The sequence below is a fragment of the Nicotiana tabacum genome, chromosome 3, assembly GCF_000715075.1.
Source record: "Nicotiana tabacum cultivar K326 chromosome 3, ASM71507v2, whole genome shotgun sequence".
Lineage (NCBI taxonomy): Eukaryota > Viridiplantae > Streptophyta > Magnoliopsida > Solanales > Solanaceae > Nicotiana > Nicotiana tabacum.
This window is the reverse complement of record NC_134082.1, coordinates 9,085,987-9,103,689: the sequence shown is the minus strand read 5'-3', so window position 1 is coordinate 9,103,689 and position 17,703 is coordinate 9,085,987. Positions and strand designations below refer to the sequence as shown.

General features: G+C 37.2%; 2 protein-coding genes across 3 annotated transcripts; one reads left to right on the top strand and one right to left on the bottom strand.

The window, feature by feature from the left end:
* The first annotated feature begins 2,158 nt into the window (after positions 1-2,158).
* On the top strand, positions 2,159-5,399 carry LOC107807997 (small ribosomal subunit protein eS4-like). Its single transcript, XM_016632477.2, has 5 exons — positions 2,159-2,255; positions 3,643-3,720; positions 3,814-3,994; positions 4,448-4,545; positions 4,666-5,399. The coding sequence occupies exons 1-5, from the start codon at positions 2,253-2,255 to the stop codon at positions 5,098-5,100; spliced, it is 795 nt and encodes a 264-aa protein (XP_016487963.1). The 5' UTR covers positions 2,159-2,252; the 3' UTR covers positions 5,101-5,399.
* Positions 5,400-6,605: 1,206 nt separating this feature from the next.
* Positions 6,606-15,499, bottom strand: LOC107807996 (transcription initiation factor TFIID subunit 15b). Of its 2 annotated transcripts, XR_001653039.2 has the most exons (7): positions 14,871-15,499; positions 14,379-14,484; positions 10,257-10,917; positions 9,820-9,970; positions 9,657-9,738; positions 8,161-8,363; positions 6,606-8,042 (listed from the first exon to the last, which is right to left on the bottom strand). XR_001653039.2 is itself a non-coding variant. In XM_016632476.2 (6 exons), the coding sequence occupies exons 1-6, from the start codon at positions 15,364-15,366 to the stop codon at positions 8,261-8,263; spliced, it is 1,599 nt and encodes a 532-aa protein (XP_016487962.2). In that variant the 5' UTR covers positions 15,367-15,499; the 3' UTR covers positions 7,924-8,260. The 2 variants fall into 2 exon arrangements, 1 of the variants encoding a protein (XP_016487962.2); XM_016632476.2 differs by having other exon boundaries at positions 7,924-8,363.
* Between the last annotated feature and the right edge of the window lie 2,204 nt (positions 15,500-17,703).

Here is a 17,703-nt window from a genome sequence, read left to right as displayed (position 1 = left end):
AGCAGATAAGATTAAGAGAAGAAGAAAAACTGATTTATGACTGAGAAAGCAGAAAAAATAGCAGAATTAAACCTGCTCTGATACCATGAAAGAATTGTAGATTTCTGCTTTGTATATTCAATGAAGAATCGTGTCTTATTAAGTGTACAATCCCAACTTATATACAGAAGGAATTTTTTAGGGCAACATCCTATATTGCCAAGTGGCAATGTCCTATTAGCTAGGATAAAGTTGTACATAAAAGAAATACAAGGATGGAGCAAAATAATTAAATACAAATGTATGGGAAAAATAACTAAAATATAGTGTAGCATGTGCTATACACTATATTCTGGACAGGGCAGACCCATAAGTGGGCCGGGTGACCAGGCCCAATTGTGTAGCATTGTTAGCACAACAATTAGGCCCAAATTATCACCTCAAACCCTTACGTCCAAAACCGAATGGTCTGCCTCATCTTCATCGACTCCAACATGTACGCCCCCTATCTAAGAATCTTCGTGGGAGCATAGACGTATATATGCCATTTGTAATCTGAAATTGTACACGGCAACTTTTGATGGAATTTTTTTTACACTTCTATTTCTTGTACACAAATTTTGTCTTAATTCCTTGAATCACCAAAAATTATTTTCATCAGCATATTGAAGATGATGATAAATGTTGCTAATTTTTGGTCTCCGCAAGCAAAATAATTTAACAAAGCAGTGACATTCGGCCATTAATCCTAAATTCTATCTAGGTCCTAATAAAATATTGTAACTGAATACATAAATTCCCATCCGATGTAAGTTTATTCCTAAATTTTAGATGTTCTATTTGCGAAATTGGCAATAAAATTGCCTTAGAATTGTAGCAACCTATCCTTCGATATTTCAAGATTCGACTGAGTAGTACCATGTGGGATGTCTCAGATCTCCACTATACTTCCAATCTTATTTGGCGGCGGTGGCGGGTGAAAGGGGAGGTGGTGGTGGAAGATGAAGGAAATGGAGGGGATAAGGTGGAAGAAGAAGAGGGTTAGGTTATGGGTCTTGGGTAATGGGGTCGGGTCGCGGGTCGAGTCTAATTTAAGACTAAGAGAGTGTGTGTCTAAGCTTATAAGCTGGTCAAACTGGCTTACAATCACTTTTTGGCTTATTTACGCGTTTGGTAAAATTAAAAGTGCTTATAAGTTAAGTGCTTATAAACCAAACATAAGTTGGTCTCCCCTAACTTATCAAATTTCAGCTTATAAGCACTTTATGTTTGACCAAAATATTATCCCTAAAATATTTATTTTTAAAACAAAACTCTTCGTATACCCAGTTCTTTAGTTGCTTATTATTAATTTCAGCACTTTTATCCAAACACGTAACTGCTTATTTTTAAATCAGTTTCAGCACTTAAAAGTACTTTTCAGCACCTAATGCTTATCAGCTACTCTAAATCAGCTAAGCCAAACGGGCTCCAAATAGATCAAGAGCCTTGGATGCATCCCACGTGTCCAATCCGTCAAAGAAAGGGTATATGTGTTTGAATAGTAAGACGGTAAGAGTTCTTCTGATCCAATAGTATAACGGAGGGTAATATTAAACAATTTCTAATAGTAGAAGGGTATTTTAGGACCTTTTCCGTTCTTTAAATGGGAGTTCTCGTGGATTGTCACAACTTAAGTACAAGTTGTGTTATAACCTTGGAACAAATTGTTTACAATTCCTTGCGGATAATCAGAAGTTCCTTAAAAGTTTCACATAAATGGTTTTACTTTAACATTCATCCAAATTTGTATAAAATAATCCAAAATGACTTCAAATTGATAACCAACATTTTGATACGTATTCTAACAATTTCTAATAGTTGGATTCAATCTAAAATTTTCAAAAATCAATAGACCTACTTTGCCCTTTTTAACAATCAAGTTCAACAAAATCCAACAATAATGTTACCACAAATACACAACGAGTCTTTAATTTTCTACAACACATTAAATTTTACAAATTTGAAAGTTAGGAATTCCATTAAAGGGACTATTTTTCATTTACTGGAGCTGAAAAGTGGCTATTTGTGAATTTTACTCTAAAACGTCTTTTATGAGAATCATCATTTCGTTGGAGGCCCAAATTAATAACCCAATAAAAGCCCAGCCCAACTAAGCGATAAAGGGCTAGAAAGGTTAAGTACTTAAACAAAACAACTAGGGTTTAAGTGGCTCTCTCGTCTTCTTCACTGAAAAGCAGGAAAAAAAGACAGAAAATCCATACACCACCAAAATGGTTCGTTTTTCCTATACTCCATTTCTTCACTTAATTAGTTTTTGGTATACATAATAAATATATCTATTTGTTGATCTTTTAGGCCTTGCTTAGTATTTGTTATACTTTTTTTTTTTTTTTTTTTTTATGTGTTGCAGGATAGAGTTACATGGGATTTTTCTTCTTAACCTAAAATGTCTGTATTGCAGTTTTTTAATTAATGGGTTTGTAGAAAAATCTGTAATTTAGCAATGAAGTTCAGGCATTATTTTTCCTCTATTTATTTAGTTTTGTTGTTTGTACATTTTTTTTTCATGTTTTATAGGATTAAGTTACATGGGATTTTTTCTAGACCTATAATGTGTATATCACAGTTTTTTAATTAATTGGTTTGTAGAAAAATCTGAAACTCACCAACAGGCAGTTTATTTATTTATTTTATTTTTATTTTTTGTTAGGTCATTTTTTTCATGTTTATAAGATAGAGTTACACGGTAATTTTCTCTTAGACCTAAATGTGTGTATTACAGTTTTTTAATTAATGGGTTTGCAGAAAAAATAGAACTCTTTGTGAAGGGCTTATTGGGTTTGTTTCAATTTTGCTGTGGTTATTCATGTTATCAAGAAATAGATTATGTGAATTGTTTTTTGATTTAAGCATCTGTATAAGGTTTCATTTGTGTTTTTTCTCTATAGGCCTAATCTTCATTTTTTTAAGGTATGGGTTTAGGCAAAAAATTTCTTGTTTAATTTTTTGTAGATGTACTGTAGGGAACTGATGGTTCTAGAAAAAAGTAATTTCTATAGTATTGGACGGAGATGGGTTTAAATGGAGCGACATGGACAATGAGGATTCATATAGCCAACTAATTGAGGCATAGTATTAGTATTTGTAATCTTTTGCTTGTGAAACTTTATGTGATATTAAATCTACCTGCATGTAGTTTTGTGATAGAGATGTGATTTGAAGGTAATAGGGTCCTGATCGGTATTTTTACGTTTAATTGTCTTGGTATTGTACTCAGTTCCATTGCCCTTTTCCTGATCTTTTTCGGGAAGATCAAAGAGATGAGTGTTTATATGGGGTTGAGACCTGTCCTGTACTCCTGTACATGATTTACATAACTTAATTTATAGTTTTAAAATGGGTTTACCCATTCAATGGTTCGGGCACTATAATTCTGTCCCTTCGTTATGGCTCGTGAATTCTGCAAACCTTGTGTACATGAAAGAGTATTCTTTCTTGAGATAATTTGCTGTGGTTCGTGTCTAGTTATCTTCTTAGACCATAAAATGGCTGCCTGGCTCTGTTATATACATCACACTATTGCATGCCCTGCGATGCTTTACATTGTGGAAATGTATTGCTTGATTTATTTACTGAACTTGGGTTTACATTTATGTACAGGCTAGAGGGTTGAAGAAACATCTGAAGAGGCTCAATGCCCCGAAACATTGGATGCTTGATAAGCTTGGTGGAGCATTTGTAAGTTAACCCTCTTGGTCATAGTCTTTTCTATGTAGTATTAGATGATTTGGGGATGTATTAGCTGAACATTTTTCTGTTTTTCTTCTATAGGCTCCCAAGCCATCATCTGGTCCACACAAATCAAGGGAATGCTTGCCGTTGATCATTATCTTGCGAAACAGGCTGAAGTATGCTCTCACATACAGAGAGGTGATCTCAATTTTGATGCAACGTCAAGTTATGGTTGACTCCAAAGTTAGAACCGATAAGACTTATCCAGCTGGTTTCATGGGTAAATACACTTTATCTACATCTTTTGTTGGTTTGGTATCTTTTCTTATACTCCTTTCATTCCATCTTATACGAAAGTCTTGCTTTTTACAGTGTTTGAACATCTGATTTATGTATTATATTGAGACACTGAAAAAAAATATTGATACAATGGTTGAAAAGTTAGTTTTCTAGTGAAAACATCACACTAAAGTTTAATTTCTTTATATATCTAAATGAATTTAAATTCTTAAAGTTGTGTAGAAAAGAGAATTGTTTCTCAAAAAGGACAGAGTGTTGTATAAATTAGAGTTGAGGGAATCTGATGGATGTGTGAATCTTCAAATCAGGGGTGGTCAATTTGTCAAAAGAAGTCTATGATTCAAGAACCAGATGGTGTTTGTTGTATTTCTTTCCTTTGTATTATGCCCGGTTGAGCTCATTGACAGTGAATAATGCTATTTTCTGTACACAGATGTGGTTTCAATTCCGAAGACTAATGAAAACTTCCGCCTCCTTTATGACACCAAGGGCCGATTCCGTCTTCACTCAGTCAGGGACGAGGAAGCCAAGGTAGCTTAATATTCTAACTTTTTGCTTTTGTGATGAATTTATGTGTTAGGTTCTTTTCTGTCCTCTTAAGTGTTTATTAGTGTTAAACTGCTCTTATTTGATTTTTTTTTCTTTTGGCAGTTTAAGCTTTGCAAGGTCCGCTCTATTCAGTTTGGCCAGAAGGGAATTCCATACCTGAACACTTACGACGGAAGAACAATCCGCTATCCTGATCCTCTCATCAAAGCCAACGATACCATAAAGCTGGACCTGGAATCCAATAAGATTGTTGATTTCATCAAGTTCGATGTTGGGAATGTTGTGATGGTTACCGGAGGTAGAAACAGGGGACGTGTCGGTGTTATCAAGAACAGGGAGAAGCATAAGGGTAGCTTCGAGACTGTCCACATTCAGGACGCATTGGGGCATGAATTTGCCACCCGTTTGGGTAATGTTTTCACTCTTGGAAAGGGTACTAAGCCATGGGTTTCACTACCTAAAGGTAAAGGTATTAAGTTGTCCATCATCGAGGAGGCACGGAAAAGGCTGGCCGCTCAATCAGCAACCACTGCTTAAAACTTCTTGGTTGTTTCATCCACCGTTCAAGTCAATTTCACGCTGTTGGAGCATAGACGGAGTTAAGTTTTGCAGTTTGAGTTTAAATGTTTCGGTTTGTTTAGCGATACCTATTTTATTCTGCGGACTTGCCCTCTGAATATTTGTTTACTTGGTAGTTGATACTTGTATGGCTAGCATTTTGATGAGAGAAAATGATTAAGACTCCTTTATGGATCAAATCTTATTCTTTTGGTTCTAAATGTGCTTTGCTGTGACCAGGTTTGGTTTTAATAAGGATTCATGCCAGTTTGGTTTTACCTATTCTCATTTATGAGTACTTGCTACCTTCTCATATCCAAAGGTATTGGATAGATGGGTAACTTTGTCCATCAAGGTTTAGGCCGCTAGGCCATAACGAGTGCATCAAATTACTCTTTTGTCTGCTGATTTCTGCTATGAGCTGTGTTAAAAATGGTTGAATCAGAGTTGGTTTACAACATTTTACCTTCTTGTTTAGTTTCATTTCATTATGCCACCCCTGATTCCATCTAGCTCGCTTTCCTCACATTAGTAATTCATTTACACAATCTCAGAATAAACGTAATAACAGGTAAAGCCTGTAAAAATGCAGTTGAATCTCAAGGATACGGAACAGGTTACCTTTAGTAATTAGTTTGTTACATATGTTTTGCTTTAGTTTCATTAACAAACTTGATATAATGTGTGCTTGCCCAAGCTTTTCTCAGTTTTTACTTAGATACTTGAGATGGTAGATAATTTGCTAGTTTGTAATGTTTTTGGGAAGGGAGTTAACTTTAAACATGAAATTACCTCACTTCGCAATAAGGTTGTAATTGTTGTTTTTATTTTGTCTGATCTCGATGATGTATTATGGTATTCTTTTCACCTTATAGAGGGTGATTAGATTTTACTGATCCCTTTGTATCTTATTTACCCGCTCTTCCTTCACGGTGATCTCATAGTTTGTCATAACATTGAGCATACAATCAAGTTTGCCCAAATTTCAGGGCATGTCTTTGGGTTTACAAAAGGTCCAAATTTGTCCATATTATATTTAAAATTGCTCAATTTCATCCTCTATTTTATTTTTTGTCCATTCTATGCTTTACTGTTAGTACATCATCTTGTAACTTGTATTTGCAGTTGCATGAAGCTCTAACATAAAATGGCTAAACTCGACGTATTCAATTTTGTTAAAAAAGTATCAAATTTATCCTTCATTTTGACAATAAAATTTTAAGTTAATGTTCCATTAAAATTAAGGATAAAAAGGAAAGTTCTTGTTAACGATGAAATATTATTACACCCAAATTTAACGGAGGACATAATTGCTCAATTTTAAGTAGTACAACGGTAAATTTGGCCCTTTTTCATTTTCATAATAACTCAACTTTAATTTGAACCCTGAATACTTTTATAATTATCGGTTTGATTATAAAAGATGAACAGGTAAAATAATGCATGGCTGAAACGTATAAACCTCTAAGTTTGCATTTGCAAAATTATCTAGATAAAACTTCACCATTTATGGATAGAATAAAATGACGGATTCAGAATTTGAAATACAAGAGGGTAGCCATTGTTAGTATTTAGTACACGTTTGTCAAAATCTCCATTACTAACATACTACACGCAGTGGCGGAGACATGATTTTTGCTAAGGGAATTCAAAAAAGAAAAAAGTCGGAAAAAATTATAGCTAGTGAAAATTGAACCAATAACCTTACAAAGGTTTTGAACCCCCTTAACCACTAAACTATACTTTTGGGCTGTGACAAAGGGGATTCAAAACATAATATATAGAGGTACAAAATAGATTTTGCCTTATATAAAGTGTAATATTTCGGCGAAGGAACCCCTTTCGCCCCCCTAAATCCGCCCCCCGACTATAAGAAAAAGCTCAATAGCAAAACGTTGGCTCAACTGTCGGGCATTTCGAGCATCTTTTCAAAAAGAATATCGCATCACTGCAGCTCTGGGCTTGGTTTTGCTAGGGAAAGGAAAAGAATGATCCTCCTCCTACTTCATCGACCAATCTCTACTTTCGTGATAATCGGATCCATTTTATTCTGGAAGCAAAGAACCAAACCAAGTACACCATTAAGAACAGATCGACCACTAAGACACTAATAATACTGCCCACTCCGGATAGACTCCTATAGCCGGGGCATTTAGTAGGCAGTAGCAAAGCTCAACAGGAGGGGACTCAGCACCTCCATGGTCCATGCTTCTTCAAAGGCTTCTCAGGTCGATAAAATCGTTAAAAATGTTGTGTAGATGCCACCCCTAGGAACATCAAATTAGCTCCTGGACACCTGATCGAGCTAAGTCGTCCTCATTAAAAACACCAGCTATAGCATCCTACTTCTCCGTTCTCACCATAAGTTTCCAAGTCACTACCATTGTGACTACGGGAAGCTAGGTCAACAATCAACAGTCTACCAATACCACAATTTTACGAAATGTAAAACCATAAAAGAGAAGTGGATAGAGAGGAAGAGACAATCCTGAATCTCAAACTCCTCCACTCCATTCTGAACTTGTAAAAAATGCAAGACTAACCACAGTCTGATTCTTTTCTCTACCAAGAATGCCACAGATTGAGAACCCAGCTCAGCAATCTCAAAAGATGTACGAGATTCTTTGTACTGGCTAAAAAAGACAGATTCTAAACTAGATGATCATTTCGGACCTGGACACTAGCAATAACCATAGAAATGAGAATTATAGCTCGAAAAATGCAAGTGCTACACAATCTAGATGCACCCAAAACATCAAATTTGGCATCATGTGAAGACGCCAGCATGTACAGGCACACACATTCAGAAACATTATCAATCAGCTTGAATTAATGGAGCATTTTAGATTTTTCAAAGAAGCAGCACTCACCTGAACATTTCAACCTACCTTAGCAGCATTTTGCAGAACATCCACTCGCCTCTATAAAAACATTCACATAATAGTTCACATTAATCAAAGCTTCAATCTGGGGAAACCCCTTGAAGTAGCAGACAGCAAGGAGAAAAAGGGTATTGCTCAGAGTGAGTGAACAACCTACCTCTTTGTCTCCAGCTAAGGGAGTAGTATATCATGGAATGGAACTAATTAAAAAACCCTCCCACCACATATTTTTAGTACATAGATTGTCTGGCTGATTTTCAGTAGGGACGTGAACGGTTTCCACCACGAAAGTTTCTGTCTGGACCAGAACCATAGTTATCTCTGCGCCGGTCACCACCATATCCGCCTCGACCACGGCCCCTATCAATCAATAAAAAAAGTCAGCATAAAGGATCCACGTTACCATCTTCTTAGAGATATTTTACTCTAGGCGGACACAAATATACACCCTCAGAGTTCACAATAAACACTTAACTCCCTCACATTATCTAACCCATAAACATAATGAAACCACCAGACCAATAGATTAGACAATTCGCCCACTTTAAGCTAAAAATTAAGAAATTAATAACAAGAGCACAAAGTGATATTTCGTTGGGGATTGATTACAAGAGGCTAGAGAAGGACCAGGCGAGCGGTTAAAGCTGATAGCAACACGTTAGGATGCTGTCGAAAGCTTCAGGATCACCAATAAGGAGTGTTTGTAGGTGCAGGCAGACTGAGGGTTAAATGGATAAAACGTTTGAAAACACTAGGTAAAGGAAGTATAATACATAAGACGACACACCCTCAACTTGATACTTCCAGTTTAATCCATGGTGATGAACATATTCTGCGAGACTAAGGGGGTTAAAACCAGTTCGGTGTGACCTGCACCTAAGCATAATGTTACAAACATCATTTTTATAGCAGCTAGGACTTAAAATTAGACTTGACTGTTTGAAAAATAAATTGAACTCCACTATAGAATCTCCAAAAAAAAAAAAAGGAATTCCCATGTAGGTTGGCGCATTCATCCCGGACCGGTCACCAGCCGTTATAAGATCACTAGTAACTAAAGTGAAAATTTGTAAATAATACTTGTAACATTAATTAGAAAAAAACTATTTAGATGTAAACATAACTGCAAGTAATACAAAAGACAATCATTACCAGTAATAAAGACATCCATGATTGCTCAATCTTGCAAATTCTTCAAAAAATATAAAAACATGATTGTTTAAAAAGTTATGCCGCTTAGGCTTTGTCAAGGCTAATATGAAAGAATTATGGTTTACAAGGCATACTGGTTCAACCAGCTGGAAATTATTATGGTCCTCACCACACGTAAGTATACTACAGCAATGGTCCAAAACCCCAACCACTAGCAAAGTACTTAGATAAGAGCAAAAAAGATGGTACAAAAAACCAAACGACTGGCGGTTTCCACCAAGTAGAGACAATTACAAAACGATCAAACTGTACCAACTAGCACATAGACAATCCCATAATCTCATTAAAGACGTGTTAACTCTGCATACATGCCAAGGCATTCAAAGATATATGTGCACTCTTAACATAAATGAGGAACAACAGCAAAAGCTGGAAGTCACGTGAAATGAAAGTAATTAATTCAAAAGAAGATTGATCAAAGGATAACATCATGTGACTTACCCAGAACCATACGCTGAAGGATCCTTTGGTGCAGACTTCTCAGCCATTGCAACACTGATCTTATAACCTCTGACGTCATAATCTGGTAAACATATTCATGGTTAGCAGGTAAGGTATTTACTGCATAAGGTCAAAAAAAACAATAACCGTTCTAGTTTTTTACTATTAAAAAAGCCTCCAGCTGAGTGCGCTGCAGAAGGATCTTCATATGACAATACTGCATCTCCTTTGTTATTTCCTTTTTCATCTGTATATATCTTTATGCTCCAAGGCCACTGGTCTTTGTAACCTCGTTTTTGCTTGATTCTTGCCACCTACAGATTAATGAGAAAGGAATTAAGCATCATTCTAAGGCATAGACTACCAGCTAGTCACAAAAATCTATCACTTCTTCTGATGATAAAGCCAAGGCAATATTTCTACGATCAGTAAAAGACAAAACATCAGAATACTAAGTATCCAGATATGTTATCTTCATGCTCCAAGAACCAATACCACAATGAACAACATGGAGTTGTGAAATAAAGAAAAATAATGTACTGCTAACAGTAAAAAATAAACCTGAAACGGAAATCATAACCAAAAGAAATTTCATATTACTTGTCCAATGCTTCCAAAAAGCTCTTGGAGTTCTTCAATGGTGACATCAGGGGGCAAATTTGAGATGTATATTCTTGAGTTGTCACAAGAATCTCCACAATGCTCATCACACTGCTTGACCTTCGCTGGAGCCTCAGCACTGACATGACTACCTACTTCTTTTCGAGGACCACCACCATATCCCCCATCATATCCTCCTTGTGGGCCACCCCGACCATCACCACGTGCGTCAGATTGTATATTCCGACCATAGCCAACAGCACTAGCATGTGAAGGGGGATATGATGGAGGTGCACCACTGTAACTTGCTGGCGGAGGAACTGCATCAGGGGCATAGTCTGAGTTGCCACCGTAAGTATTGGACGGTGGTGGATAGCTGCTATCAGGGCCTCCATAAGATGGACGAGCAGCTGGAGGACCCTGACCATAACCACCATCAGCTCTTCCCTGATTACCAGCATACGGGCCATTCCTATTGCTTCCTCCACTCCCTCTATCATAATTATCACCCCTTCCCCCTCGATTATTTCCATATCCCCCACCACTTCCACCTCTACCATAACCGCTACCACCTCTGCTACCACGATCATCATTACCCCCCGGCGAAGGTGCACCACATTTATTGCACTCAACTCTTCTAGCAAAGTTCAAGTTCCCACAACTACATTCAAATATGCCATAATTAGTAATTTCAGACAGGAAATTAAAACAGCTATTATTTCATAGTTCAAATGAGATACTGAATAGCTAATTAAACCCAAGAGAATATAACTTTCATACTAATACTTCACAAAACTCCATAGAAATTGAGAACACATCAAGCTGGATTCAATTTCGATCATCAGTTCACAAAATGCTGTTTTTCATAGAATGATATGGACATAATTAGAGCTTGTAATGAAGACAAAGGCAATCAAAATAAAGTTGCACTGAACTTTGAAAAGCATAGCCACTTGTTGTCTTTAGGCAGATATAATGTGGATTGTGGATATAAAACCAATCACACCCTATGTTCAAGAATCCCTTTGTTAATCATTTCTTCATGACCTAGAACCCATCTGGGGTTAACCCTAAAGGACCAACCGCAGCCCTCAAAAATCGGCAAATTTGTTCCATTTCGCATAGTTCATAGGCAAATTTGACCCTTTACCCTTGTTTTCAACTAAAAAGAATTGTTCGTAACGAACTGATATGACTTTGGAATTTGAATTAAAATGAAGTACCAACTTTATAACCTCTTATACACACTCCTATATTGACAGATAAAATCAATGTTCCGCAACTTCCACTCATTATGCAGCGATAAGAATTGCAATTTTCTTGCCAATTTCTATCTTAAATTTCTCTTGTGTATTTCAAGCATACAATGTTGAGATTTACATGAATATGCATGGCACTATCTAGAACATATTGGCGATGGCGAGAGGAAGACCATGAAAACAAACTTCTCAAGACACGTATTGAATTCAAACCTTCTAAAACTAAATTCTCTTTTAGCCTCTTAAGATTTATTGTTCATAATTGATTAACTTGCTCTAAATGATTCTCTTAATTAATCTTCATTATACTTCTATTAGTTTCAGCTCTAATTTTTTTAAATTTAATTTGAAACTATGTCCAGTATGCTTTAGCTCCATGATACTTATTTTTGGCAGCAGGAAAAACAAACTCACCACCATCAGATATCCTTGGTAGCTTTTAATTTGTAGATTGTTTCTTTAAGATTATTCGATGAGCTATATAATTTATTTATGTAGGAATGACTTTAATAATAGAAGTCTTTTAGCTAGATCCTGTTTTCATCTTGCAACTATTTATAATATACATGTATAAAGGAATCTCCATGTAATAGCATGTTTTGAAATACTTCTATGACCAATCAAGTTAATTACCGCTAAGATCTATAACTTCTTTTCTTTGCTTTGCTCTGGTTGTATTTGATGATTTACAATACAACAATTGAAGAACGTACAAGGAAACATGCAGATATTTAATGTGATTTTCTAGGCTGTTTAGGTGTATCAGTGTTGCACAGAATAGATTTTCAATTTCAAGGTTATCATTCATGTTGAGTATTGGGAATTGTCAGCATTAACCGTAAAATGCTTCTTTGAGGGTTCTTTGAATTGATTATGCTGAAGATTCATGCAACAAGAATAAAAGTCAAAGTTGCACAATCTTTGAAGTCAATGATTTTACAACGTTAACTTTTCTCAGAAATTAATTTTACCCTTTTCCAGAGTTTTTTTTTCTTCTAAAAATAAGATCAGTTAGGAATTGGGACTAAAGATTGCTCAACCATCCAATCCAATTTTTTGTTGAATAGCTAAACCTAAAAATATGTAGAGTCTCCTTTCCTTTCTATTTTTTGGGTTCAAGTTTTATGATGGGGTTCATGTTCCTTTCTTCTGCTTTGAAAGTAACTGAGCAAATGAACTCTGCTTTAAGCTTAACTCGTGGAATCCCCTAACCTAAGTCACTCGCCTTCAATTCAATACACACTAAGCAAAAGGCAAAAATAAACTTGAGCATGCACAAGCAATGGGTTAAAAATGGTTTTCATTTCGTTTTTTAAAAGATGGGAAACAATGATAAACGCAAGGTTTGAAAATGAATTTGGGGTTAATTGAACGCAGACTCACTTTCTCTAAATGTGAGGTACATTCTGCTATTGGGTAATGCTTGCAGGTTACATTTTTAGCCTGTTTTTAATTAATAGGAGCATTTGGAAATTTTTGAAAAATATGATCGATAATTTGATAATGGAAGTAACAAAAAGAAAAGGAACAAATTATAATTCAAAGTTACTCTATGACTATATGATGCGCCTCCTTTAATTTATAGAGATTTTCTTATTAGGTACATTTTATTGAGAAAAAAATGCAACAATTGAAATTTTGTTAAAGCAATATGATTTAATATTCTTAAGGAAGCAATATGATGACATAGTCCTGATTGACGAGACGCGAGACGGAGTTAACGCTAGGCTGGAAGTTTGGAGACAGACGCTGGAGTCTAAGTGTTTCAAGTTGAGTAGGTCAAAAACTGTGTGCTTGGAGTGCAAGTTCAGTGATGGGAAGCATGAAGAAGGAGTGGAAGTGAATATTGGTACTCAAGTCGTCCCCAAAAGAGATACTTTCAAGTATCTTGGATCTATTATTCAAGGCAACGGGGAGATTGACGAGGATGTTACTCATCGTATTGGAGCGGGGTGGATGAGATGGAGGCTCGCCTAGGAGGTTTTGTGTGATAAGAATGTGCCACCTGAACTTAAAGGCAAGTTTTACAGAGCAGTGGTTAGACTGACTCTGTCGTATGGGGCTGAGCGATGGCCCGTCAAGAAGTCTCATGTCCAGAAGTTGAAAGTAGTCGAAATGAGGATGTGGAGATGGAGATGTGAACATACCAGGAAGGACAATATTAGGAATGAAGTTATTAGGGATAAGGTACGAGTGTCACCTGCGGAGGACAAGTTACAGGAATCAAGAATGAGATAGTTCGGACATGAAGAGAAGAGACACAGATGCTCCGGTCAAGAGGTGTGAGAGGTTGTCCATGGCATGTTTGAGGAAGGGAATGAGTAGACCTAAGAAGTATTGGAGAGAGGTAATTGGGCTAGACGTGTTATTGCTCCAGCTTACCGAGGATATAACCCATGATAGAAAGGTGCGGAGGTCGAGAATTAGGGTTGTAGGTTGATAGATAGTAGTGTGTTCCTCCTAGGCTTACCGGTAGAACTAGAACTATTTTTGTATTATTTTATTCATAGTTCTTTACTATTATTTGCTACGTCATTCGCGTGGTTACCATAATACATTGTTGTTACTATTGCTTGCTACTTGTTGCTTTATTTCCACTGTTCCTTGAGCCGAGGGTCTAGTGGAAACAACCTCTCTATCTCTATAAGGTAGGGGTAAGGTCTGCGTACACACTGCTCTTCCCAGACCCCATTTTTGTTGTTGTTGTTCTTAAGGAAGCTAAATAACATATTTGATATCATTAATATTCTTTGATATTGTCTGCATGCGATGCGTGGGTTCTAACGATGCATGAGTTCTAATACTAGTTGATGATAATAAGCAGAAACTCCAAAAGAATCAAGAAGGATACTGAAAACCTTACCTTGGATTAGGGCAACGCCAATCACCATCCCTCCCACTTCCTCCACTGCGACCACCACCTCTTCCACCGCTACCACCACGATCTCCTCCTTGATATCCACCACCACCTGTCAATTTCGACATATATGGATAAGAAACCATTCTCAATATAGACCAGTTTATGAGTTTTGAGTTCTATGGGTATTCTAGTATTACAGGTAAATCTCTTGATAAATATTAATTAGTAATCTCATAAATGTACAAAATAGCCTTTCGGCACTGGGATCCGACACGGAGCGTAAAATCTCATTAAACTGCAACAAATTTTAGATTTGAACCCATAATTTTTAAAATATAGTGAGTTCAATGCTAGAAACCATGAAGGTTGAATCCATCAATCTTAAATCCTAGATACGCCTTTGCATGTATATATCTCATGATAACTTATTAAACTCATAATTTATATCTTATGATAATTTATTCTACAAAATTTGGAACAAGGATAGTCTAGTACCTTGATTATGGGAACCACCGCCACCATATCCTCCACTTCCTCTTCCACCGCCTCTATCACTGTTACCATATCCTCCAGTGCTGCCTCCGTAACTACCCCCTCCCGCACCATATTTTCCACCACCTGATCCACCATATCCCCCTCTGCTGCTCGATCCACCATATCCCCCTCCGTTGCCCGATCCACCATATCCCCCTCTGTTGCCCGATGCATATCCACCTCCTCCAGGACCACCGTATCCACTGCCTTCAAAATCACCATGTCCACCGACACCGGAGCCACCATATCCTCCGCCGCTGGAACTATCATATCCACCACTGCCTCCTGAACCACCGTATCCACCAGTGCCTCCCCAGCCACCGTATCCACCAGTGCCTGAGCCGTCGTATCCATTTCCGCCCGATCCACTGTATCCATCACCGCCAGAGCCGCCGTATCCTCCGTCAGTAGGCGGCGGGTCAGATACGCCGCCGTCGTACCCGTAATTACCAGCCATCGTCCGCAGCTTTTCTTACGACAAGTATCTGAATGATAGAAACGAGAGATCACGTGAAATGCCGGGTCGAGCTCGAGTTATATATTGCTGAGTTTGGTATAGTGAAAGAGGAGATTTTTTCCCGTGGGTAGTAGAACCACCTGGAGGCGTGGTCTTTTAGTTTCTTTTCTTTTTGACTCAGAAACACTTGATATCTCTCTGTATTTCTGACCCTTTCATTTCACAAGCTCTCAATTAGACACATTAATTTGTACAAAACCATTTTTTTTATAAGGTTAATTTGTACAAAATCATGTATGCTGATGCGAATTCAAGATTTAAAGTATATGGATGGCGAGGAAGATCTCAAATTAATATATAACGTAATAACTAAATTTATAGTAAAATATTATTAGATAATTAGTGTATTTATTAAAATAGATATAGAGTCTGAGTAAAAATTATTGATTTTACGTGAATTCATACGTTATATAATAGATCTGTCTTTGTTCATAACAATTGATCATACTTAATACTCCCCTTGCCTCAAAAGAAATGATATTTTTTATATTTTGAGAGCCATACAAATTGTTCTTTGATCACGACTTTTTTCATGTACTAGATCTTGAAAGCACGGATAACGTGCGATCGAGTTAGTGGGAAATTGACAGTAATATACATTTAATATTCCAAAGGGTATGAACAGTAATGAAGGATTAACTAGCAATAAATAATAATAAATGAAATTTAAATAAATAGGAGGAGTGATTCACCCAATAATAAATGAATTAGATGATTGTTCCTCTTCACAATGATGAGTGACAGATAAATCCTAGAATATTTAGACTATTCTTGGATCTGATGGAAAAGTATGAAATAATGTGAGTGAGAATATTGATGAAAATGTAAAGTTTGTATCTTTGCCAGAGAGAATCTTCTTTTGAAAAGTGTTCTTCTCAATTGAATATTACATTCCCTCATTCATTGACCTTTTTTCTATTTATATGAGACATACCCCCAATAAACCCTAATAGTACATATACAGAGAATATCCAATGGAATATTCTCTTCAATATCCTATTCTAATAAACTAGCCGTTATAGCTCTTTTTCCGGTGCTCGACATCGACCATCGTTTGCATCTTGACCACGAGCGTCGCTATCTCTTGATCGACCTCGGCTGATTCTTCCCGGGATGTTACTTTGCACTAAGTACTGAGACAGATTTCGACCTATACAGTTAGTCCCTCCGCTTATTAAGGCCGACCTCATACGACCTTGATGAGCGGATTCTGTTTATCGTGGTCGGCAAAATTGGACGAGTAAGTCGAGCAACGATGCTTTAGACGAGATGAAGACATGACCTTTTGTGAGCTGCAACTTTCGGGGTCACATCGTTTCTGCTTCAGGATGACGTCATGACATCATGCATCATTATGGCGCATTTTCCCAATGTTTTATGTCGTTTCACGTGCCTCTACCGTTTCGATACCTGTGTTGGGTAACGATTGCCTGATTTCTTGGTTTTGACGCTTGAACTCTTATAAATAGGGACATGAGGCCATTCGTTCATGTTTTGCATATTCTTCATATTGAATCCATGTGTCTTCTTCTCTATTCGTCATATCAAATCCTTGTGTCTTCTTCTCTTTACTTCATTATTGTGTATCTATTCCCCTGGTTCTGGTGATTCCAATTGCTTCCAACCCTTCTGTACTTAAAATATCATCTCTCAAAAATATGGTTAATGTATCCTCTAGTTCTAGTATGGCAACTGACCCTATCCTTTTAGCGGTGCATATGCCCCCTCATGCTGATAGTGTCTCTATCGCCATTGAAGATGAGAATTTTCCTATGGTGGAGGAAATAATCCCTCGTAGTGAAAAAGTTAGGTCCGACTTTTTGAAGGTGCCTGAAGGCGAGTTTGAGGTATCGGAGTCAGCGATGAAAGAGGTCGATCTCGCTGAGCTTTGGGGAAAATTCAACATTCCTGCCCACATCGATTTGGTCCCAGCAGGGCGTGATGTGGTACAAACACACCGCCCCAGGTATTGCGCGTTCTATGCATATCCCTTCTACGTCGGTTATACCCTTCCTCTTCTCCCATTGGTGGAGGAATTTTGCCGCTACTGTGGCGTTTCCCCGACCCAACTCTCTCCATACATCTACAAGCTCATCAAGATATTTACAAAATTTGCGGAGTTGGCCGGGATCGATGCATCTCTCCGCCATTTGATGCATCTCTTCGCCCCTAGTTTCAATAGGGGGATAATGTTGCACCTTCACCACTGAGGAGGTAAATGCCTGTTGGTGAAGATGGATGACAAGGCAAATCGCCAGTTCTGGCTCAACTACTTTT